At 39.8% G+C, this 24,376-nt stretch overlaps 2 protein-coding genes across 7 annotated transcripts in view; one reads left to right on the plus strand and one right to left on the minus strand.

Moving 5' to 3' along the window:
• The window catches only part of CMSS1 (cms1 ribosomal small subunit homolog), a 236,996-nt gene extending 221,037 nt beyond the window's left edge, over positions 1-15,959 (minus strand). Inside the window, exon 1 of the mRNA XM_055803321.1 lies at positions 15,860-15,959. Within this exon, the coding sequence (XP_055659296.1) occupies positions 15,860-15,920 (61 nt within the window). The 5' untranslated portion in view covers positions 15,921-15,959. The remainder of the gene's footprint in view (positions 1-15,859) is intronic.
• A 1,233-nt stretch (positions 15,960-17,192) lies between these two features.
• TBC1D23 (TBC1 domain family member 23) overlaps positions 17,193-24,376 on the plus strand; it is a 35,115-nt gene continuing 27,931 nt past the window's right edge. For 5 of the 6 annotated variants that reach the window (XR_008747126.1, XR_008747128.1, XR_008747125.1 and 2 more), the window contains exon 1: positions 17,193-17,330. Coding sequence is in view for 2 of the 6 variants with exons in the window: in XM_055803306.1 (XP_055659281.1) it covers positions 17,293-17,330 (38 nt within the window). In the remaining 4 variants the exon portion in view is untranslated. The remainder of the gene's footprint in view (positions 17,331-24,376) is intronic. The other variant, XM_055803307.1, reaches the window with a different exon arrangement.

The raw sequence follows: 24,376 nt of genomic DNA on the forward strand, positions 1-24,376 counted from the left end.
CCATAATATTGCCTGCTAACTTCAGATAAGACTTGATTCATTATCTTCCCTGCTATTTCCCAACTCCTCCTAGCCCTTTCATTTCAGATAATTACCAGTACGACACACACAAACACTCAAAATATTATGTAGCGTATCTTATTATAAGTTTATGATGCTTACATGATATGTTCCAGAGCACAATCTCCACTTTTCCTTACCATCTTTTTTACACTGTTTGGTTAAAAATCTTTTTACACCCCTTCTGTAAACCTTCCTTGTTAAGTGAGTTCAGAAGCTTGTACCACAAAATTACTCTCCCCAAAGAAACCATTTTTTCCCAATACAACAGAAAAACTGCTTTCATTTAGGCACACTGTCAAACAATAAACAGCAACACTTAACATTCCTAAAGAATAACTCAGAATGAATTCACACAATATTGAAATTTCATCTAAGCTCCTAGCCATCAGTTCAACATATAATATACATCACACAGGTACACTGAAGAAGAAACAAGGCTAGCAAACTGTGGCATACCTTCATGTTTTCACATAACAGGCAGAGAAAGCCTGACAGAAGCATTAAGAGCATAGTACTAGACCAACTCTCCAAACATGTAGCCTCTAGCACTAGGATACATAGGAGTACCATACAGAGTAGACAAACAGGTTAAGCTATTTCAATGAATACAGTATCAGTGCCTAAGAAAAGGACAGAAATGTAAGCAATTCTGTCCTTTACATGTACCAAGTAGTCAATCCTAACCTCTCAGAGAATAATGCTAGTAATGGACCAACTTCACGCTGAACGTGAATCAGCCCAAAAGGCCTGGACTGCACTTTCAAATGTCTCTTTTTCTCAAAAACTAAACTGCAAATGTAGATCGGAACTGTTGTTCCGAATTCCAAAAAGTTAAATGCCTATGTGTCTTAAGCTTTTTTTTTCCCCCCGCTTTTTTCGGGGGGGGGGGGGGGGGGGGGGGGGGGTCTGTGTGTGTGGATTATTTTTTATATAATTCACCCTCCTTATCAACAAGGAAGTTTGCAAGAAATCAGAAAGTCCCTATTCACTAAACACTTATCTTTATTCAGCTTACATTATCTAGAGAAGAAAATATAATTTCTGTGCTATAGCTGAGCAACTGATTCAGCAAAGGACTTCGGCACATGCTTTCACAAAACAAGGGAACTTTTATAATTTTAAGTCCTTTTGATGGACAGGAATCTAAATGGTTACAACTGTAGGTAGTAACTGATTTTAGAAGAAACAGATTCTATTGAAAAGCAAAGCCCACCACCCATACACACTTTTTCTCAGTAAAATTAACAATGGGAAAAAAAGATATTAAATTATAAGATATGAGATAGAAATGGAAATAACAAATGTATTACAGTTGAGCAGTGGCAAATTTTAAAAAGAAAAAACGTGGACCTACACAAGCCTAGCTTAAAAAAAAAACCTGATACAGCAACTCCTGAAGTTACCGGGCTTTGTAAGAGCTCCTTCTTACTTATTTTGTCTCAGTTTATCTTCAATGACTGCAAAAGTTAAGGTCTGAGTCAGAAGAATTACAGTCCTATCCTGCAAAGCAAACTGGCTCACACCAGCTTCATCAAAACTTACTGATTAAGAGAGCAGCCAACACTCAGGCAAGTCAAGATTATAACAACTTTAGAGTATGTTAATTATACAAACAAGTTACTTAACTGCATTCAGGTTACACATTCTTAACTGCAGGGCTCATTCAACATCAAAAAGCAGTCCATTCAAAATACGTTCTCTGCACTTCTAGGATTTGACTTACTGCATATCCTGCTGATACCTACCCAAGATCTCTGCAGGGACACATTACAAGCATGGTACTGAGTAACTCCGTCTGAAGTATGCACTTGCCAGTGTACTGACAGACACCAGATTGTCCAAGCAATTAAACTATTAACAGTTGTCCTCCAGAAGCACTAATATTTTCTTCAGTTAGACTTAAAAACTTTGTAGGAAAAACCCACTGTATTTCATACCTGTGTTCCAAAATACACAGAAACATGTTGCTCATTAACCACCTGGCTATCTATTAAAACATTTTATAAAAGAAAAGCACAAATCAGGACATAGCAATAAGGACACTTAGTCCTTTGGACAATTACCAAGCTATTATGAAGAAGAACACTCAGAGTTTAAAGTGAAGTTTTGAACACAAAACCTATGTGAGAGTTCATACCACTTATACGTTTAATAATTAAACAGGACAATACTTCTGTTCCTGTCTTTATCCTTACACTCATGATGGTTTACCAGTAACTGCCCAATTAGCAAAAGACAAAGGAAGGAGCTACTCATGACCGTTAACTCCTACCTAAGAAGCACCACCACTGCATGTAAACGAACTTGCTAGGTTTCCTAAAAAACACACCTTGATTAAAGGAGGCTTACATTCCCCTGCTAATGAAATAATCTATGCATAGATCTTAACTGACTGCACAGTGGATTTTTGGTCATTCATTTCAACGGATGAAAAATCAAATAATTATTTTGCCTGAAAATAAGATTTGCAGAATAAAACAGGTTTGCCCTGTTCAGATTCCCAAGATCTATTTCAAAGCACGCAGCAGAGAAAATAAACACCTGGATGTATTTGTTGAGCACTGCAACTTAGTTCTGTTCAAACAGTTAAGTAAGTTAGCTGTAATTTTATCATAAAATAACAAATAGGAAGCATAGCTTAAGGACTCAAATTACCAATTTACAAATAAACATCAAGTTGTTCAGATCATCACTCTGCATTTCAGATTATTTCCATTTCGCTGAGTGGGAGTATTCACCTACTTCCTTGGCAGACAAAGAGAAAACAGTAGAGCAAGGAGAAAATTAAACGAGTTGCCTGCAAATTGATTTAAACAGTGAACAAAACCCATCAAGCATAATCATATTTCAATTCAACCAAGTAAGGCAGCTTTTCTAGAAATTTCAAGCATTCCATAAATGGTAAGTATAGCTGTCAGTTTGGAGGCTGAGACTTTTGTTTTCAGCATTTACCCAAAAGCCTAAAATCTTGACAGGTATGCAATGATTCAATTAAATGTTAAAGGGAGATACAGTCACAAAGTAAGTGCATATATCAGAGGGAATAAACTGTGAAAGAAACCATGAAAGCAGTTTTCAGCAGACCATAATATTAACGCTTCTCTTTTCCAAAACCCTTAGCAAGCAACTCCTCTGAAGTCTAAAAATCTACCCTTTCCCCTGGATGTTAAGTCCCCGGGAAAATAAAGGGAGAATCAACTGATAAAAAATAGCAGAAGTCACCAGCCTACTTTCCTTCACCTTTTCAGTTTTATTTTGGTGAGTGAGCAAAGGAACACAAGCAAGGGCAATACAAACAGTTCAGTGCTCAGCATTTTTAAGTAACTCTTTTTATGTGATTACAAATTATTTCTTCTGAAATATTTAATTTTTGTCCTTACAGGGAGGATGGATGAGGGGTGGGAGGGAAAAGGAGGAAAAGAAAAAAAAAAGAGAATAAGAAGCAATAATGGTATTCTGAGAGCAAAGTGCCCATCCATGAACTAAGAGGTAGTATTTCAGGTTATGTAAAAACCTCCCTCAAGTAGCTAATTAAGATATAGAATTGACAAAAAATTACAGGAGCAGCCAGCTATTCTTCCTGATCCAAAGCACAGTAGATAATATGGTGTCTGGGGACAGAATGCAAGGCTGTAATAAGAAAAAAGATCTGTATGTAAGTATGTATGCAAGACTTAAGAAGGCATGCTCCCCACAGTGGGGAAAAAATAATCAGAAACAGAGCTGTACAGCACTGCTTTCTGATTTAGACTGAATGGATGCTGCAGGGTTAGGTGATGGAAATGGAGTAACCATCTGCGGGATGACTTTGTCCCTAGGAAACAGATATTGAGACAGGCAAAACAAAAACTGACAACTGCCTCATCTCCAGGCTAAAGCAAAGACAACCAAAACATTATGTTACCAAGAAACAGAAAAAGACCTTATGGTTCAAGTACAGCACGAATGGGTGTATAAAGACATTTTAAAATTAACACCAAGTACTGTAAGTGGGAAATTGCTCAAAAAAAAGACAAACCTTAAAAATTTATGAAGCATGAAGTGTTTTCACAAATCTGCAGTCAGTGGCCCCAAAATGTAGCAACATATTTTGAACACAAAAGGAATTCCATTTGTTTTTTAAATTTAAGTTAATTTAAATTGGTTTTAATCAATGACTCTCCATCGGTCAAGCAGTGGCCTGACATCACAGAGTCTTCATAAAGGGATGGGTAAAAGAAGCTCCTTCCCTTTCTTACCCCTACCACATCCCTCATCACACAACACTGCCCTTTCAGTTATGCTGTCATCACTGTCCAGGAAGGCAGCACTGTGAACCAGGTCAAGAAACTAACCTGGATTAAAAAAAAACCACCCAAGAAACACCAAACCCAAAACAAACAAAACCCAAACAAAACACACAAACCAACCAACCAACCCACCCCCCACATATTCCACATATCTTTATTTAAAAATATTTTTTAAAAGCGCAAAACAAAACAAACAAAAAAAACACCAACAAAAACAACAAAAAAAAACCCACCACCACAGAAAAAACCCAGGATCCATTTCTTCACAGTACAGCTCTACAAAAAAGCTATATTAGCATAACTGATGGGTCAGGCAAAAAAGATGAGCACTTTATACTGGAATCACTGTCAAAGCCCTCACCTTACATGCTAGCATTGTTGTCTGAACAGATACAATCTAGCAAGCAAATACAACACCTAACACTCCAAATATACAACAAATATTCACCAGTCCTGTTCACATCCTTCTGCAGTAGTAAGAACAAATTATTCCTCTTTGTGCAAAATCACAGCAAGGCAGCTTCAGCTGTGATTAGAATCTAGAACTTCTTACCCTTGATTGTCTCAAGCCATGATAGGTCATGCTTTATCCCATAGAAACACCAGTCTTGGATGGACAAAAGGTAGAGGATTTTTTCTTAAATGTAATTTTGATATATAGATATGTATCTCCATAGTAAGAAAAAACCCAGGACTGATTAACACACCTTTAAATGTGGCCTTCACAGAGGAAAACAGCCTGCTCCCAGACAGAAAAAAAGCCATGGTGGTAAAAGCGAGGGTTCTTTTTCCTTCTCCATGCAGAACAAATTTGGGCCCAACCTGGTTACCCCTGTATACTTCCTCAACATACATATAAGCTAATATGGGAAACATATTCAAAGCTTTTGAACAGACACTTGAGATGTTTTCACGTTAAAAGGTGTGTGTAGGTATGAGCACAGCTCCAAATATCTTTAAAAACCGCATACTTGGAAATATCCTAACACATATATCCCTACCTGCCCACAAGCTGTGCAGACTAATATCTGCTACCAAGAACCTTATTCAACAAATGGCAGCGCAGCTTTGAACCAAGTGAATTGATGATCTCACACAGATTTGTAAAATAATGTATTCTGTTAAGCGCCAACAGAAGCATTTACGTGTCGGCACTACCCTCCCCTGGACAGAACTAACATTGCAGAGTGTTTATATTCCTTAAAGGCCATGATACTGCTGTTCCTAGGGACCATACTAGGTGCCCTAACAAGGTGCCAGAGATCCATCCCTCCTTGTTTCAAGGGGCCAAGCGAAGAGAACTAACAGCAAGCAACTGTTCATGTCAGAGAACAGCCAGCTGCATGGCAGTGCTGATCAACCAGTCCCAGCTAAATCCTTGCCCTAGGGGAGCTGACCCACAACCTAGCCTTACTTATCGGTACGTCTTGTCACTTATCTATTATGATATAATAGATACAAAAAAATGAGCTTTAGAACTACCTTGTGTTTAAAAGATGATCACACTTTCCAGCTTGGGAAGACATGTCCCAAGAAAAGCAAAGGCACATATTTTTAGTAGTTAGGAATACAACTTCTGCCTCCAGCTCTGTCCAACCATACTTTTTTTCCCCACCACCAGAAAGCAAACTTAAACTTGGTGTTCAGGAAGTAAGACCACAGTGACACACTTGGCTACATGACTGCAAATTGTGACACATATATAGAAATTATTTCTAGCATTAATATAGATTTTTCTGCCAAATAGGTCATATTATTGACATCAAGAGTCCTGTAACAGGCCAAATATCAGCAGAAGAGTAGAAACTGCAGAAAACAGAGCTTAGAAGGGACGTTTCCCAGCCTATTTCCCCTTACTAGAAATTGACTTAAAATCCTTCCAAACAAAAGCATGGTTCCTCCTGTTCTAAAAAACTTCTGCCATGACAATTTCAGTTACCTCAGGAATCTATATAACACAGCCGAAATATCCTTGCCATTAAGAATCTTGGTAATTTCTAAGCTAAATCTCCTTTTTGGACACTGTAATCCAGTAATCCTACCCCTCCACTGGACTTCAAAAACTGCTTTTTCTGCAGCAGACTCCCACATATTAGAAGACAGTTATCATGACTTGCCTCAGTTTTGTTTTCTCCAGATGAAACAAGCACAGCTGCTCCCTCACTTAACAGAAACTTGGTATAGTTTATTTGCATAGGAAAAAAACCCTATAATACAGCTTTTATCCTCAAGTTTGAGCCTATGCCAGGAGTTGCACCAATTCAGTTACCGTGGCTATAAGCAAACATACACACAAGAGGGTGCAATACAAACACTGTAATCAGACCAAACCTTGACAAAGTCATCAGTGATAATGCAACTCTCAGCACTAAGTGGTAATAATTTAGACGTATTCAATACTGTCATTCAGAACTGCAAAACAGAACATAATTTCAAGGAAGAATTTTTTGATGACTTGAAATGAAATCTGATGGCTCAGAAGGCCATATTGTAAACAGCGATTTTAATGAGCTGGACAGTGGCACAAACTATAGGCCAAAGCACCGGGGTATTTTCACACTGAACTTCCCACTGATTTAATAAGACTTTAGAACGTAAATAGAACCTAAGACCCACAAAACCTGTAGAAATCTGAGCCTACAAATACCTTCTTAAAGCACTCATTCTGCTGTTTAGTTAACTACAGACAGAATCCTCCAACCACTTTGTACCCTATGGAATCCCTGAACTGGAACACTTCTCAAAAAAACCCCAACACACCAACAAAACCAAACCACCACCACCACCACTTTTTCTTAGAGATGCAATCACACTTTGGCATGCAAGACTTTACATAGATATTTTTACCTATTCATCTCAATATGCTCACCAAATGATTATCCAATTCTTTTTATAGTTAGGAAACTGAGGCAAATTTTATATCATCTCCACATTGACACCAGCCAGTAGCACTGCTAGGAACAGCCCACCCAAACTTTTTGTTCTTAATATTGTGCCTCGTCTACCAGGCCACACCACACAGTCAGAAGGCAACCTGTTTCAACTCAGTACCCATATAGCGTTAACACAATTACCCCCCTCCACCACCAACCCTTTCTTTCTTAACACAGTGCCTTTGCTAATTGAATCAAAATGCTTTTTGGCTTGTGGGTTGGTGGCGGTGGTTTGGGTTTTGGGTTTTTTTGTTTGGGCAGTTTTTTCCCCTTGCATACTAACAATATGAGTGCTACAATTCAAGACTACCATGAAAAAACATGTTAATGTTTTTGTTTTAGCGGAAAAACTGTGACGCAGTACAAAAGAAAAACTTTGCTGCCACCTAGAGATAAAATCTTTAAGAAACACAGGGCAAAGAAAAATGCATCTCCTTTTTCCTCAACTTCCAAAGCCAAAGTCTTTCATTTCTCAAAATATTAAAAAAAAAAAGGTACAAATTGAAGCTTTCTGATTTTGAAAATAAAATCACAAAATGAGTTATACACATTGAGACCCAGGATCTATGTATCGCATCTTTGGTAGTGACCAGCAGAAAATGTTTATTAAAAAAACACTAAGTACCCAGCAAGGAAAGTAATAAACCCAATCTCTAGCAGTCTACAACTTAGGGCTATCTGCTGTCCACAGCTGAAATCTACATCATGTCTTTTTGTTCAGCAGTCCTTGATGGATACCATGAATCAGTCTAAACTCTCTCCAAACCAATTTATATCATCACCTCAAAAACTGCTGTCCCAGTGAGTTTCATAGCTCACTGGCAAGGGAAAATACTTTTTACTTATCCTTTACCCAACCTTTATGCCCTCTCAAGCATGTTATTAGAGAGAATTCCCCTATTCACCATAATGCTAGATTTCGTCTGTTGGGTTTTTTCTTCTCCACAATCTATTTTCCAATCTGAAAAAGGTTTTTTGTATGTTGTTTAATCTTTCTGCAGAAGCCATTCCATAACTGATTGTCTTTGCCACGTTTTTCTGCATTTTGCAATACCCTTTCCTGAGCTGTTTAGACAAAACTCTGCAAAATACTGACTATGTAGGCATGGTTTGGATTTACACTCTTATTAAAAAATAATGGGGTCTGTTTTCTTCTACTCTTTTCATAGTAATTCCTAATCCACCTATTACCTGTTTGAAAATTGCCAGCTGCTGAACAATGAGGACCCCTTACAGTGACTCCAGGATCTGTATCGCAGTGGCAACAGATGTCATATTTACTACTGTAGGTGAACTAGTTTTCCCTACATATATTTTTTTCACTTGTTAACACAGAACTGACATGTTTTTATCACCTTGTTACTCAACACTATGAATTACTGCCAGCTCTTGCTTCTGTATTACCCTTCCTTGTGTACCATATGCAAAGGTAATTATTTCAGTACTCTCTTCCCATACAGTTTATGACTATGTTGAATATCACAGGTGTCTGTGAGGCTCAGATGATATCTCCACTATATTACAAAAACTGGCTACATGCTCTGCTTCCTCCACTTGCCACTTTTGAACCATGACAATTCTTCTTTTTCCACAAAACTTTAATCTTCCAAAATTCTTTTGTTAGAGACCACTATGACTTTTTTTTTTAATCATAATATAGCATGGTCACATCTATAATAGTAAGTTAAAAGGCACCTGCCTCTGTCCCTCAGACACAAGTCAACCCAAACTACAAGAAACTTCCCAAGCCTCCAAAACAGCCTTGACAGATACAAACTACATGCTCAAAACAAACCTTCCTCTGGGCTAACTCCCAAGCTATGCTCCAGGATCATTCCAGGGTTAGGTCCAGGTCACAGACCATTCAAACAATTCAACACTATTGACAATTTCACAGTTCCAGTGCCTGGGACACTGACACTGCCTAGTTCATTACTAAACAATCTGATACCATATACTTATGTAACCTTATCTGACTATTGAACAGTATCCTCAAGAAGAAGTGTCGATGTTTTCCCAGTGCAAAACTAGTAACCGTGTGAGCAAACATGCTATTTCTTATTGTAATTTCTACAGTTTGATCAGTTCAGCCATTATACTTAAGAATCTTCTGTGAAGCTTTACCTTAAAAAGTAGCATCATATCCCTCTAGCATCACTAGCAATTGCACTGGCAGATCACACATCACCAATAAGGATGCAGCAATTTTTACAATAATCTCCTTCAGAACTCTTGAAAGAAATGTCCCATTGTTCTGTGAGATCATTACTATTCTTTCTATCCCTGTTCTCAAACTATTGTCCTCATCTGAACACCATTTCCATTTTATGGCTTTTAAAAAAAAAGCTCAATTAACTTTTACTCTGTTGCTCAACTACAAAAGGGATATAACAAGGCTTGTGATGTAAAAAGCCTTTCTGATGGGTAGTGTACGTTTAACCCTTGTTTCAGATATGGTACATTTCAAACAGTCTCCTTGCCTTTACAGTCTTCACTCATTTTCAGTGATCACTTTAACTTTATTTTTTTCTAGTTACTTCTTTGAAATTAAATATGACTATGATGGATTCCAGAAGGAGACTTCCCTCTTACAAATACATTAATTTTGTATACACTGTGGTCACTTCCAAAGAATGATCCCTCACAGTAAAGTATGATCTAAGTACTGCCTGCTACTCAGGACTAAATTGACTTTCTTCTGCATGCGGAAGTTCTCTGATTATTCACCCAGAGAAGTCACACAGTTCATTTGCACTGCATCGCTCGCTCAGCCCCTAGGGCTGCTGCCCTAATCAGAGGGCTGACAGGAAGCCTCTCTTCATACTCTGGATTTTGATCCGTTCAGATTTTTCAATATTCATGAATCAAATAGGTAAGATAAATACAAATCTACACTCTCATTACCAAGGAGAGAAAGGAAGTTCAGACCAACAGTTCTAAGAGCAATGTGTTTAGTTTTACAAAGTGGAAAAGACACTGACGAGCTAAACACACAGTGCATCTTTCCTCTCTAATGCATAACTTATTTTCTCATTTATTTCAAGATTACTGATGCGTTCCATCGTTCAATTCCAACTCGGATTCCCAAACTAAAGCCTACAAGCACAACCAAAGTACCTGTCAAAATTCCTGGTGGGCATCTCAACAAACCACTCCAAGACAGCAGTTCTGGAAAGCTATGCATTGTAAGAACTGTGTCCAAAACCTGCCTTCAAAGCGGAGAGAGAAAGTAAGTAATTTTCTGTGATCTATGCCATTAAAATGGATTGAGCAATCTGAATCTAAACAGCAATTGTTTCCATTGGGGAGAAGTCTAAACCATCCACATGGTCAGCACCCTCAATGGTCACCAATCACAGGACAGCAAGAGACAGTCAGATTCTTAGGAGCCAAAGGTAACTGCATGTCTGCAGGGATAAAGCGGTGTTCCCATTTCTCTGGTGAAATTTCAGAATTTGGCCCTCACAGTAGAGAAGTACATGAGACACAAATAAGCTCCTACTATAAATTCAGTTTTGACATGTTACACAAATAACTATACTAATGTTGTCTTAGTAGATTTATAAAAACATATGGTCAGTCAAATGAAGAGAGCTTGAAGAAGGTGCTGTTTTGTTTTCAAAGTTGAGCTAGTCAAGAGGTGCTTCAGGATATCTTATGTTCAATAGTAAAAACAGAATGAAGAGAAGTATGGAGAAATACATATGAAGATTAGACGTTTGTATGAAGTAGTAAGTAAAAACAGAATGAAGAGAGGTATGGAGAAATTTTATAATGCATAGAACTTAGACATGCAGAGCTCCTTGTGCCAAGCATCACTTTAAAAACATGATCTGAAGATAAACAACTCGCGTCTCAATGAGTTAAGTAGTGTGATTATCCTCTATCGCATTTGTGGAGATGTTATCTTAGGAAAATAGATGCAAGAAGCGAGATGGATATTGTTTGTATTAGCTGAATGAACTTTCACCATTTTATTTGTACTACAATGTTTAGATTTCAGTTCACTTAATCAGTATTCTGGAACTGATCAAAATTTGCATGAAGCTTAACAGTAAGTTTTAACTTACATAGAAGTGCAATTTTGTTCTTGCATTCCTCCACAATTTTGCCCTTCAACTGCTCGACATTCAAGTAAAACAGATAACCGTGTTCATAACTTTTTTTTAACCAAACTAACTCTTTGCACAAGTACTTCTAGTTCACCCATGAAAGAATTTTTTGCTTTTCTTGACACATACCTTCTTTAAAAGATTTACAAGTCACTCAAAGTTTCCTTTCAACCAAGGCATACCAAAAAAAAACCCCAAACAAACAAAAAATATCAGAACATTAGAAGAGACTCCAGGTTTGTTGCTTTCACTTTTCTGTGAAATAGCAATCATTGCTCTAAAAAAACCCCCAAAATTTCTCACTGTTCCACTTTAGAAAGTTTAAACTAACAAGATACCATTATTGCAAGAAATGTGCACACCACACACACCCCAGGAATCCTGTAATACCAACTAATAAGAGTTACTGTTGTAGAATATAAACATTAATTTATTTCCCTGATATTAACGTTTCCCTCATTCTTCTTCCCCTAACAGAGTGCATTCCAACAGTCTAAACGGCTCAACTGATAATGTGTGGAAAAACTCCTTTCACATAGGTCTTTCTTTAAGAACTGCCAAATCCTAATTCCTAAATAAAGCAAAAGCTGGTGGTGATCACAGTGCCATAGCCAGAATTGCGATCCTTTTGTTGAAGCAAGGAGTTTGATACATTCAGTTACCCAATTTTTTCCCCTTTTATTTCACAGCTAAAAGTTTAACTTAACCACTGAGACAGTACAACACATTAGCACTGCTGCGTGACTATTTTTACAAATCCACAACAGAAACCTATGTCTCTCACAACAGCTCCACAAGAAATTCTCCAGGAGTATTTAAAAAAAGAAGTTTAAAAAGATCAGTCTACTGAAAAATTATTTCAGCTTGTATCTTACAAGGCACAGTTGTGTCAAAACACAGAAATTAAAGAATGACTCTTCCATATCAAAAATAAAAGCCTTCAAATTTTATTCACTAAATCTGCAGGTAACTGTAAAGTTCTGAGGCTCCATGTCATGTATGCTCAGATCCAAATAAAGTTCACATTCACAGAAGCATACCAATACATGTTCTTCAACTTGCACAATGAATGTATGTAAATGTGAAGAAACAAATTTCAAAAAGCAGTTGTCAACATGGCATGCTTATCAGATAAATCTTCAGTACAAGAACAAGTTTCATCAGAAGGGACAGCAACTCATGGATGAGCCAAAAAAAAAAAAAAAAAAAGGAAGATACAAACCTCTTCTTACACACAGGTCCACCAACAGATCTCGGCTCCAATCAAGCAACAAATTTCCCACTGAATGTGCTACAACAGTCCAGTTCTTGGCAACTGCAAACCACGTATTACAAATTGACGCTATTTGGCACTCTTTATTGCCAGTCTACAGCAAGACAAGAAAACCTCTAGCAAAAGGAATTAATTCCCACAATAGCATCCTTTGCTTTAGAGCTCACAAAGGACCCCACAAGTACTGTCAAACCATTGTCCATGGTACCATATTATGCTTCTCACCTGTTTGTACTGCTGACATAGAAAAGTTTCCCGTCTTTTACTCCTGTCTTGGGATGACACAATTAATTTCTACCTATGAGGTACATGGCCCACATAGGCTCTTACTTAAGGATCTAAGCAAACTGACAAATGGGGATACTCTTATGGGATTAAGGGAGACAAATTAGCACAGAGAAAGACAAAGAGTGGTAACATAAAAGGAGGAAACTGGAAGAAATTCTGAAAAATAAAAGTTCATCCCTCTCCCTCAAACTGTTTGGGAGATGTGGCTTGCTGGCTACAAGCAAGATACGGACATTTACAGTGTTGTGAGCAGTGCTCTTTCTGTTCAGGGAGAGAAGAGGAAAAAGTTGGTGCCTAAACAAACTACTTAGTATTCCTTACCCTCTCCCTTAGGGTTCTAAAGGCAATACAAAAACCAAATCAAGACTGGACAAAGGGAGGGAAGGAAGCTCTGCAGTTAAATGACTTGGGACACGCATAACACTGACAAACAGACAATGATCCCTAACCACACTCTCCACAAGATTCTCAAAGTTAAAGGTGTGCTGAAGAAGTTATTGGGCAAGTTTCTTTAGTTTGTGTCACGTGACAAGGTAAATAGATGGATAACCCTTTCAAGTTTTTTTTTCCTTGGTTTTTGTTGGTTTGGGGTTTTTTTACATCTATAAACAATCTGCAGCAGGGTAAACATGTCTCAAAGGGAGAGTAACTACCTTTAATCTTTAATATGGATTATAAAATAATGATTTCCAATTATGTGGCCAAAGGCAAATTAAGAATTACTTATATACCCATATACTAGGATACATATTTTGTGATTTCATACCCTTTAAGTGAGTCCAAACACCCTTCACGCACTTCATCTTACAACCAGCCTCTTCCAACTACAAGTTGTTAAGATCTAGGACACTTTTGAAGGCTGAGTTATTACGAGAGTATTCCATTGGTCAGACTTATTCTAGGACTAGACTTAAAGGACTTAGCAAAAGATCAATATTTAAAGATTACGTTTTTAATTCTGGTTTGCACTACAGTCGCGGTAGAGATGCTTTTCTAAAATAGGTCGGCAAATGAAGTTGAATAATAAGCCTTTTTTTTAACAAAACGATGTTTCACAGAAGAACTTGATCAAGTCTGTCAAAAGTGCTCACTAATAAGCAATTATTTTCTTGTATTGCTGCTTACATTGTACATCGTAAACTCTGATTTCATATTTCATGCCATCTAATTTTAAAGCATTTTACCATATCCATAAGATGCAATACAAATTAACCTTTGATTTTACGTCTGTTGTAAGCGAAAAATAGCTACACAAAATAAAAGTAACAGATGTTGTTCTTTACTGATGGCTTATGTCAACTTAATACAACAGGCTCCACATAAAGAACCTGCCGACAAGTTTACAATGCTGGGATACTGACAGCAGGTACCTGGTTTGCACAACACTCAACTGTACATAACACATTCAAATAATGTTCTTGAAGTGAAGTGCATATCATGTTATTAGCACAGAGCTGGATTAGACACCTCCAGAGGTTACTTCCCACTTGAATGACTGTAGTAGTTCAACAATGCAATTGCAAAAATCACAATGAGTTTTACATAACTGGAAGAGTTGTGATTCACAGTCTCATCTCTAAGTCAAATGGTTTACCCATAATGCCAAAAGTTTATCATCCAAGTCCTGCTTTGTATCCAGTTTCTAAAGGAAAGCTGCCAACATCATAAAAATCAGCTTACCACCCACCCAGATGAAACCTCTGCTTGGCAAAATATGCAGGTAGGCTCTTAACACATCTAGAACTCCTGAATGAAAAATTCCCAATGAGAGCATTTACCATGGAAACTGGAACGGCTCATGGACCCTATACGCAACTAAAAATAAAAACAGAATGCTCAGGAGCCTTATTAGGGCTTGTGATCCCTCTTTATTACATACTTACCACTTTTATATTGCTCCCCCTCAAACTATTCTCCAAGAGCCTTTTCACACGAAATAAGCAACCATTGTCAAGACACTGGAAGATCTGGAGTCTTCCAAGAGGTGCAGATAACTCCCAATAACTCCCAAATCTTACCAATACAATATTTAAAAAAATAAATTTGAAAAAAACAAAATCAATAAAATAGGACACTACAAAGTGTTAAAGTCATTTTAATTACCTATATCTACCCAAATTTCTACACTAAATCTCAGCATTACAGATGCAACCACAGGCTGTAAAGAGCTTTAAGACACATTGACAAAGGCCAAGTATAGGAGCCAGATATTACAGTCAGGAAAAGAGACAAATCAGCCATAGTACCACACACCAAAGAGCAATGGCTGTAGAAAAGCAGTTTAACTCCTGCCCTTCTACAAAACACACGTCAAGGGTGATGTGCAACACCCCAGTGAGCACCTGGGTGATGCTTCTCAAGTACCACACGTAATGGCAATTGAACACACATTATGCAATATCCTTCCATCACAGAAACTCAAGTTTGGAAGCAAACACAGCGTAGAAACTAAATGAATGCAGGGGACATCTGAGCTTGAACTCAAGGCGGTTTTCTCACACAGACACACCGCTTTTTAGAACTCGTTTAAAATGTATTTTTGCTCAGTGGGCCCCTCTTGTTACTTAAGTACCGGTATTTTCGCCTGCGTTTCATCCTCTATCTATCCCGAGTCTGAAGGGTTAGATATTAGATCTCGCCTGTCTGAGGAGATTTTGCCTACAAACAAAACCGCCACCGGTAGCAAGCAGCGAAAAGATGGCACAGGAAGAAAAAGCAAGTGAGAAAGGAAAAACAGAAGATGTAAATTAAAAGAGCGGAGGAGAAGAGAAAGGTGGAGGGATGGAAGAAGGGGGCAAGTGGGAGGAAAAAAACCCACAACACGAAAAGGAAGAAGGGCCGGGGAGGAGGGGACCGGCCCTCGGGATGGCTGTTTCGGGGCGAGCTGCAGGAGACCAGTACCTGGACTGCTGCCTGCCGCAGACACAGCCTCCCACCACGGCTCCTCCAGCATGTCCCCCATGCCGCCGCCGCCGCCACGCGCGAGCCGTTCCTGCCCTGCCCCGCCCCCCCGACGCGCTTGCGCACTGGCGCCGCCCGGCGGCGAGGCGGGGCCGCGGGGGGCCGCGCTGTTATCGCTGTCCGGCGGGAAACCGCGCCTCGGGAGCGCATGACTGATTTTTTCCCCCCTAAGCAATAAAAGTAGGCGTTTAAAATGCATGGTGTTTTGATGTCGGCTTGTTTTTCAGTGAAAAAATACAGATTAAGCGGGAAAAAGAGAAAGGAATTAAAAATATTGCCCTCTCCTTCACAGTATTTTTTTTTAATTGCCTGGATCCGAATCTGCACTGTAAAATACTTTTCTTGATTAACGCTCTTCGTTCCATCTTTTCTAAGCAGCAAATACAGACGCGGAAGCACTGCGCCGTACCTTGGCAGGGCCGCCCCTGCCGCGGCGGGACGGGGCCGCGCAGGCTCGGCGAGGCGCGTCTCCCCCGCCCCGAGGCTGGGCTCTGCCGCCGAGCACGTCCCGAGGCAAGCTGCGGGGCAGGCAGACAAGCATAAGGACACGACTCCATCACGAGGTGGCGCTATGATTCCATGCATGAAATTACTTGACTCTTTCTGAACTTTCACAAGCGGCTGTATTATTTATTTATTCGTTTATTTTTCCTTGGAGGGTGTAGATGAGTAAGGAACGCGGGTGATCGAGAGCTTAGCGTTGTTTTGCCCAAGGCTGCTAACGAACACGGCGCGGTGACACCCAGCCCTCGGACACAGGACGCTCCGTAAAACCCCATTTCCTCCGGCTCGCGGAGCACAGCCTAGCACAACACTGACTACCGGGAGAGTCCTTTAACGATCGAACCCATACACAGCGAAGCGGTTCACCTTTATGAAAACCGAAAATATTCAATGTTTCACGGAATAGCTTTCCCGCCGGAGAAACCGATTCCTGAGCGCTGCCGAGGCAGGCAGCTGCCGGGGCGGGAGCCGACGGCAGAGCCTCCCCGCTCCAGCAGGCCTGCTGCCCGCGCCCCTCAGCGCCCCCCGCCGTCCCTCGGGGCGCTGGGGCCTCCCTGCTGCCTGAGGCTGTGTCTGTCAGCACGGCCCGGCGCAGGGAGCCCGTGACGGCTATGTCTCCCGAGCCGCCAGCGACGGCCCGCCCGCCGCCTCGCCCAGGTGAGCGCCCTCAGCGCTCCGCCCCGGGCCACGCCTACTCTCCTCACGCAGGCACGGCCCAGCCCCCTGTCAGCCGTCCGTGCTTTACGGCCGGCGCCCTCACTTCGCGGCAGCATGGGGGAGGTGGCGACGGGAGCCGGCGCGTGGGAAGGAGGGGAGAAGCCACCACCCGACTGCGCTTTACGGCCGAGCGAGGTGGCACGTCAACAGCTATGGCGGAAGGGGAAGAGGCGCTGCCGCCGAGCAGCTGGTGAGTTACGGCGCTGTCGGTGCTCTTCCTCCCGCTGCCTACCGTCCCCTCCGCAGCGGGGCTGGGGGAGGGCAGGGGTGGGCAGGCAGGCGAGAAGGCCCCTCCCCCCGCCGCGCCGCGATCGGGGCGTGGGCCGCCCGTGGTCCTGCCGCGCTGAGCGCTCGGCGGGGAGAGGGCGGCAGGGAGGGTCCCCGGGGCGGCGGCGGCCCCAGCCCCCCGCCGGGCAGGCCCCGACACGGGGGCGGCTTGGGGCGAGCCCGGGGCAAAGGGCTCTGGCGCTCGGCGGCTCCCCGGCCCCGGGAGGGAAAGGGCCGCCGCCAGAGCCGGGGCGGCCCGCGGCCGCGCTGGGCCCGGGGTGGGGCGGGGCGGCTGCCCCGCGCCGTGCCCACGTCCCCCTGCCTGCAGCGCGGTGGCTTTGTTGCGTTCAGCTTCCCCTTCTCCTGCACACCTGTCCGAGCGCAGTTGGCAGCGGTGGGTCCTGCCTTGTTTTCGGGTTGGTTTTGTTCGCCACTGTCCTCGAGTGCATCTGTTACTTAGAATGGATTTTACATTGAACCTGTAGGACAAGAATAGAGACTATTTCTGGAGCGTGTACAGGATCGTTTTGGTGGTGACAGTGACGTTAGTATCTGTTGCATGCGTATTCACTTAAGACTGCTGAGGCTTAAATAAACGTTGTGTTTAAACACTGAAGCTATTCTTACTGCACCCCACATCTCTATTCCTGTGCATCTGCACTTTGTTTTCCTCTTTGCGCCTCTGCATTGCATGTAATTTCTTTCCTTCCTGTTGTTCTGTGCCACTGCATTGCTCTTTGTCCTTCCCATGTACGCACTTTTCAAACAATTACACAGACCCACTTTTTATGATCACTTCCAATCTGATGTTTTTGCGTCTAGGCTTTTTTTTATGTGGTGGATCCAAAGTTTCTTCTTAACTGTGCTCAGCCTTCTTTGTGTTTAGTTATCTCACTGTAGGGAAACCGGACTTGACAGATGTGCAGGTGTAGCCGGTATCTGTTCTTTGTCTAGGTTGGTTCTATGAATACAGCTCTTGGATAAAACAACTAAGTATCGTTTACTAACTAATGTTCTTGTTTTTCTAAGTATAACTTATTTTTTGAATGAGCTGTTTGCTGCAAATTACTACATTATCATGGTTTTGACATATATAGGATTGAGCAATAAAATTTCCCATTTATAAAAAAACAGCCAAAATATAAAATGGTGTGTATATACACCTGAACTCTGCCGGCAACAAAACCAGCAGCACTGATTTCTTGTCCTCTGTTCAGTTCCTTAGGGAGATTCAAAGGCAAATGTAATTCTATGGTCAGAGACTGTGACAGCACCTTGAATATGTAGAATCTAGACATGCTTAGTAACATAATGTGCCCTTTTTATGTTTCCTCTGGGAACTTGACACTTGTGCTGGTGTAAGTCATTTAGGGTGGGGTGGATGGCACAAACAAATGGTGAGTTAAACCCCTCATTGTCCATACTGACTGCTTGTTTTGTTTAACAAAATAACAGGGGAATTTGGCATTGTATGATACAACTTAAATTTAAAAAAACCTACTAAAACCAAACCACAACTGAAAAAAATGCCTTGTTACTGAGTTATTGAAGGTTGTTATTGAGTGGAGTTATTGAAGGATGAGATTGCCAGCTTTTTCTTCAGTACATACAGGAAGTTTATCAACAGTTTTGATACAAAAATGAGAAAAATCTGTCGGACCTTTTTTATTAAATACTTACTTTTAGCATTTTGGCATATTCTCAAAAATTAGTTTGAGAAATTGCTGGCAGTATTTGATGCTGGAAGACATATCTGCGTCCAAAGCTAAGAATGCTGTGAAACACAAGGAAGGCAGGCTGCTTTCAAGCTGTGCTGTAAAAGCTTAATTCCTTCATTTTTTTCTGCTTATTTGATTTGATTTTAGCCATAATTTTAGTCAATGCAACACTTCTAGTCAATAGGATGTATAGACACAAACAAGATGAACTGTTATTAGTTAAAGTGTTTGCAGTTAGAAGTCATAGAGTATTTTCTCCTCATTTGTCAAGTAAATGAATGATTTGAACTTAATTTTTCCTGTTCAGGTTCTCAAACAGATAAAGATATAAACAGTTATGAATTAATTCCTAAAACTTTTTTGTAGATGTTTGTTTAATACTCAAGCTTCGGGGAACTTGATCAAGTAGCGCTTTTTTAAGCTCTATACTTCGAAAGTTAAGACCTGAACTAACTAAATATAACTGTAACCACAGATGGAGTTGTTCCTGTACATTTAACTTTGCATTGTAGTCATTCATCTTATGGTCCCAAAATACATTCCCAACTGCTTCAGACAACAGGGTGAGAAAATAATACTTTTTTTTTTTTTTCCCATGCTCAAAATCTGACTACTTAGTATTTGGAGCCATGATATTTCTTCTGAAGGCACACAAACAAAATAATGCTTTGCAGTCAAGTGTAAAATTAACACACTTGAGGGAAAAATAGAGGTAAAAATAACAGGAAATTAATGTTTTTCTCTGAAATTCCATGGGGGGAAAAAAAGTATTCAGTGGTGTTCTGAAACCAATGGATATTTTGAAGTACATGTAAGGGATTGATGTTTGTTTGTTTGTTTTTCAATAGAGAACAAACACTCGTTACCCGTGATTTAATATAGCTCTTGTTTAGGCTTTTTTCCTTTAGTCAGGAGAATCCTACATTAAAAGTAGGAATTGGAGTAACTAGATTATATAAAAGCATACTTTGGGAGGAGAAAAAAGAAGCTTTTATATAGATAATTTTCTGTGGTGGTAAGCTGTGTTCTTTGTTGTGGGAATGTAGAATGACGATTATAAAAATAAATTGATACTAGCTGTTGACTTCAGAAATTCTTATGAACCCTATTCACTTGCCCACTTTTAAGTAAAGCTTTCTTGTGATTACTGCGTGTTATAAACGTGTACGCTACTGTGAGCTTTTTCAAATACTTTGCTTAAACTGGAGTTTAGGCCAACATTAGTAATAAAAAATTAAAAAATATATTAGCCTATATTAGTCCAGTCTGGCACTAATGTGGATACGTACAGTCAGCCTTCATAATTGTTATATGTGTGCCTGTCTTTCTCTTTGCATGCTACAATTATCAGAAATCTATGGAAATTTGCAGACTGTTTGTCCTAGGAGACAACAGCTTTGTGGAAACTAAGACTGGTGATGCTCTTGGCTAAGGGGTCAGCTGGCAGCAGCCTGGCTCCTGATGGGGAGGACAGGAGTGAAGTGTGAAGATGTTTAAGAAATAAGATGACTTACGCTGGAACTGGTGGTGGCCCACTGGAGCGTATTGTGAGCACCTATGAGTGTGTTGCTTGAGGAGTGTGGAAGAAAATAACCAAAGAAGCTTTTCAAACGTTACACCATCAAGCAGTTCGAGCTGTATAATCTAAGTAGGAGGATTTGTTCGCCTTTAACAGGCAGGTGTGCAGTGGTAGTTTCAGTGTATATGGATAAAGAGTGATCATCTTGTTTTGGACTGATAAGTGTGTTTTGGTTAATGGATTTGGTACATGTAGAAGATACCTGTTGGGCTGTGAAAATAATAAATCGGTATTAGAGGTGTGCCCATCAGAAATCAAAGCTGTAAACTTCTGAAGCATTTTTCCCAAAAAATGCACTTGGACTTGGAGGAAGCAGCTCAGATGGATTTGTCTGTCTTAATAAGAAATGAGCAGGTGTAAGGGACTTTAGCAGGTACATTCCAGGCATGGTAGTCTACTTGATTGATTATAGTTTCCTTAATATTGTATGTCTTTTCCCTGTATTTGTAGTTTATTGAAACAATTCCTACCATCTTTTCTCTGCTGTTCACATACCTGCGATTTTTTTTAATCCCTTCATTAGTATTTGTAAGTGATTATTACCAAGTACCTCAGAGTCATATTTGAACAAAATAAATAACATTTAAAAAAAAAAGTGGCTGAAACAGAATTCCCAGCAGTTGAAAATTTGTATTGCGTGCAGCTTTCTTTCACATCTTAAGTGTTTTAGCTTAAAAAAAGTCATGTGGATTATCCGTGAAGGTAGTTAACTATTGATTATAGTATGTCACCAGACTGGCATGAATTTCAGAGATGCTTCTGTAAGTATGGAAATTTACTTCAGACACACTAATAGCAACATCGTACATTATGACATTTAAAACTGTATGTCTGGTGGGAATTAACCTTTCAGGCCATGGCTTGCATATAGGCTGGAATTCTACACATCTAACCAAAATTTTGAATAGCATCTAGGAATAGGCAGTGGAGCCATGGCAGAGCAGAAAATAAGGGTGTTTATGTCTGGAGCAATTTGCACATTCTTTCCACAGTAAGTATAATAATTATTCATATGAGCAGAAGACTTCCTAACTGATTTTCGCTCATGAAAGACAAGGATCCAGATTGCTAGCACTTTACTGGAATATTTGCAGCACAACACCAACTGAAATAAGGTAAAACACAGCCAGCAGACGTGTGTTGAAGCATCAAAATCACTCTCATACTTTGTACTTTGCAAGTTTGCCTGAATAGAGTATTTATTAGAAAATAATTTTCTTCATCTTTGAAAAGTCCTTACTAATAGCCTGTGAGCAGTCTTGGGAGTTGATGGAGGAAAAGAGCAGCTAACTGAATTGTAATAAATAACACAGTTTTTTCCCTGCTGTTATTTCATTTAACTGAATGTTAGTAGTGCATTACATGTCTTCATGAGGGAGATCGGCGTATCAGTTTCTTGTTTTTTAAGGTGAAGTAGTAAAGCTAGTATTTGCCTGTCATCTTTACACCAAACAAGATGTGGATGACAGTGTTGAAATTGATCATGATGTTAACCCATGCACAGCTTTTTAAGCTGTATTAGACACTAGTAACTGGTGTAGTTAGTACTCATGGGTCTGTGAAACATTCTTTGCCAGCTGTGTCTTGTAATTTGTGTAGATGTGGTTTTAAGTGTTGATTAACAGATTACTTTTTTTTTTTTTTCCTCCAAATAACTTTCTTTGGAGGACTTAGAAACAAAATTTAAGTATTGGAATGTAAGACCTTTCCACCTGAAATACAACATGCATGCAGCTGCTAACATTCATTTCCACGTGCCAATTTAATACAACTAATCATGTTTTGTGTGCTATAATTCAAGGCCCCATGGTTGCTTTCTAGTCTGCTTGTCGTATGTGGTGTGTGTGGAAACCTGCAGTATATCTAAGAGCATCCAGCTCTTCAGCTGATCTTTAGGGTTAGCTTCCGTTGAAGTTAGATCATACCAGAGTTCATGCAGTTCTGCTGAGTTCTGGGTCTCTTTATGCAAATGTTCTGGAAAGAGCTGATTTTTATCAGGGTAAACTAATTTGGTGGTTTAATTTTTCCAGTGTTGATTGTTGTGTATGCAGAGCAACAGGATAGGGGATGGAAGTGCAAGTGGACTTGGGTGTTTCCCTCCCCGTTTCTGTCTCGGGAAAGGCATAGTCACTCCTGCATCCTGTAGTTCTTTAAGTGGGCTTTGGGATTTTTATTCTTTTTTTAATACTAAAAAGCTGAGAAAATATGGCAACTCGGTCTCTTTGTAAACTGTGCTTGCTTTCATCCAAATCGGCGAAATTACTTGAAGAAAACCAGCTGTTAGTTGTGCCCTGCTGTATATTTGAAATGATTTAAAGTGCTACAAAAGTGTATTGGCAAAGAAACTGACTGATGCAATGCAAGGATGATACTTCTACTTGTAAATACTTTGAGAAGTCTTAAGTAAGGCTGGCTTGTTGCTTATTACGTATATGCATATGTTCTCACAGGATTGAGATTTTAATCTATTTATTAAAAAGCATGATATTTAGAAACTCAGAAATGTGTGTCTTAAGCTTTCAGAAGACCAAACTTGAGAACCTTTATATCAGGGAGTTAATTGTGGGTATATGGAAATCAAAGTAGTAGACAAGAACTCAACAGCTGACATTCTTTTTCCATGGGCATTTTGGAATTGACTACGTAGTATGTAACACAGAGCAATTATACCGATAACACTTTAACATCTGTTACTCCGTGTGTATAAATAGATGTGTTATTCACAAGGAATGCATCTTCATACTTAAATACCTGTCCCGTATGAACAGTCATGTTCTGTGTTTTGCTCTGGCTACAAACCTTTCCTGGATGTGTGTTTAACTCCTCGCGTACATGGAACAAAGCCGTTCTTAAGGCATATGTCAGAACTAGTAGAGAACAGTTAAGAGGATACAGTAAGGGAGAAGTTTTGCCTACGGGACCTGTGTACCGCTGCCATTGCTGTTTTTCCAGTGAACCTGGTGTTCTGCCCCTGCTCTGCTATATGATACTGAAATTTCTGAAATCATCAGATGTATTTCTCTCACTATTGACAGCATGAAACTGTAGAAAGTCTGCAGAAGCAATCAGAGAGATTGTAAAGTAATAGTTTCTGAATGCATACCTTCTTACCTATAATGCTTATGAACTTTTATTGTCTTATTATGGCAACTTAAATGTCGTTACTGTTTGACTGTCTTGCAAATTTGTGTATTTTGCTATTCTACACTATTGTTACTGGTTTTGTATGTTTTAATTTAGCCTTGTGCACATGTCCGCACTTACAGTACTAGAACTTTAAAGTTAAGTAAATCTGAGTTTGACTAAAAGGTCCTTTCCCATTTCAGGGAAAGATGGGGTTAAAAGCTGACTGTTCTAAACCTTTGAAAGAAGTTTTCTGTTTTCTAGGTCATCTAATTTTATTTCAAAGAACTCTGCCATCTAATTTAGGTGTAATGTTTTCTTTTAATGCATTGTGTTTTATGTGAAAACTTGCTGTGTACCTCCAGTCATAAACTATAACTAAATTTGCATTTTTGTGATGCATTTTGCAACATTGCCACTTCCTGAAAACAAAACAAAAATGCCCTGAACATATTTGTTCTTGTATGTAAATTGAATGGCGTTAGAAGGTTGGACAAGTAGCCTTTACAATAAAGGAATAAGTAACATTTTGCAAATATTTATTTTTAG

This window comes from Falco peregrinus, chromosome 4, assembly GCF_023634155.1.
Source record: "Falco peregrinus isolate bFalPer1 chromosome 4, bFalPer1.pri, whole genome shotgun sequence".
NCBI classification, from domain to species: Eukaryota; Metazoa; Chordata; class Aves; order Falconiformes; family Falconidae; genus Falco; species Falco peregrinus.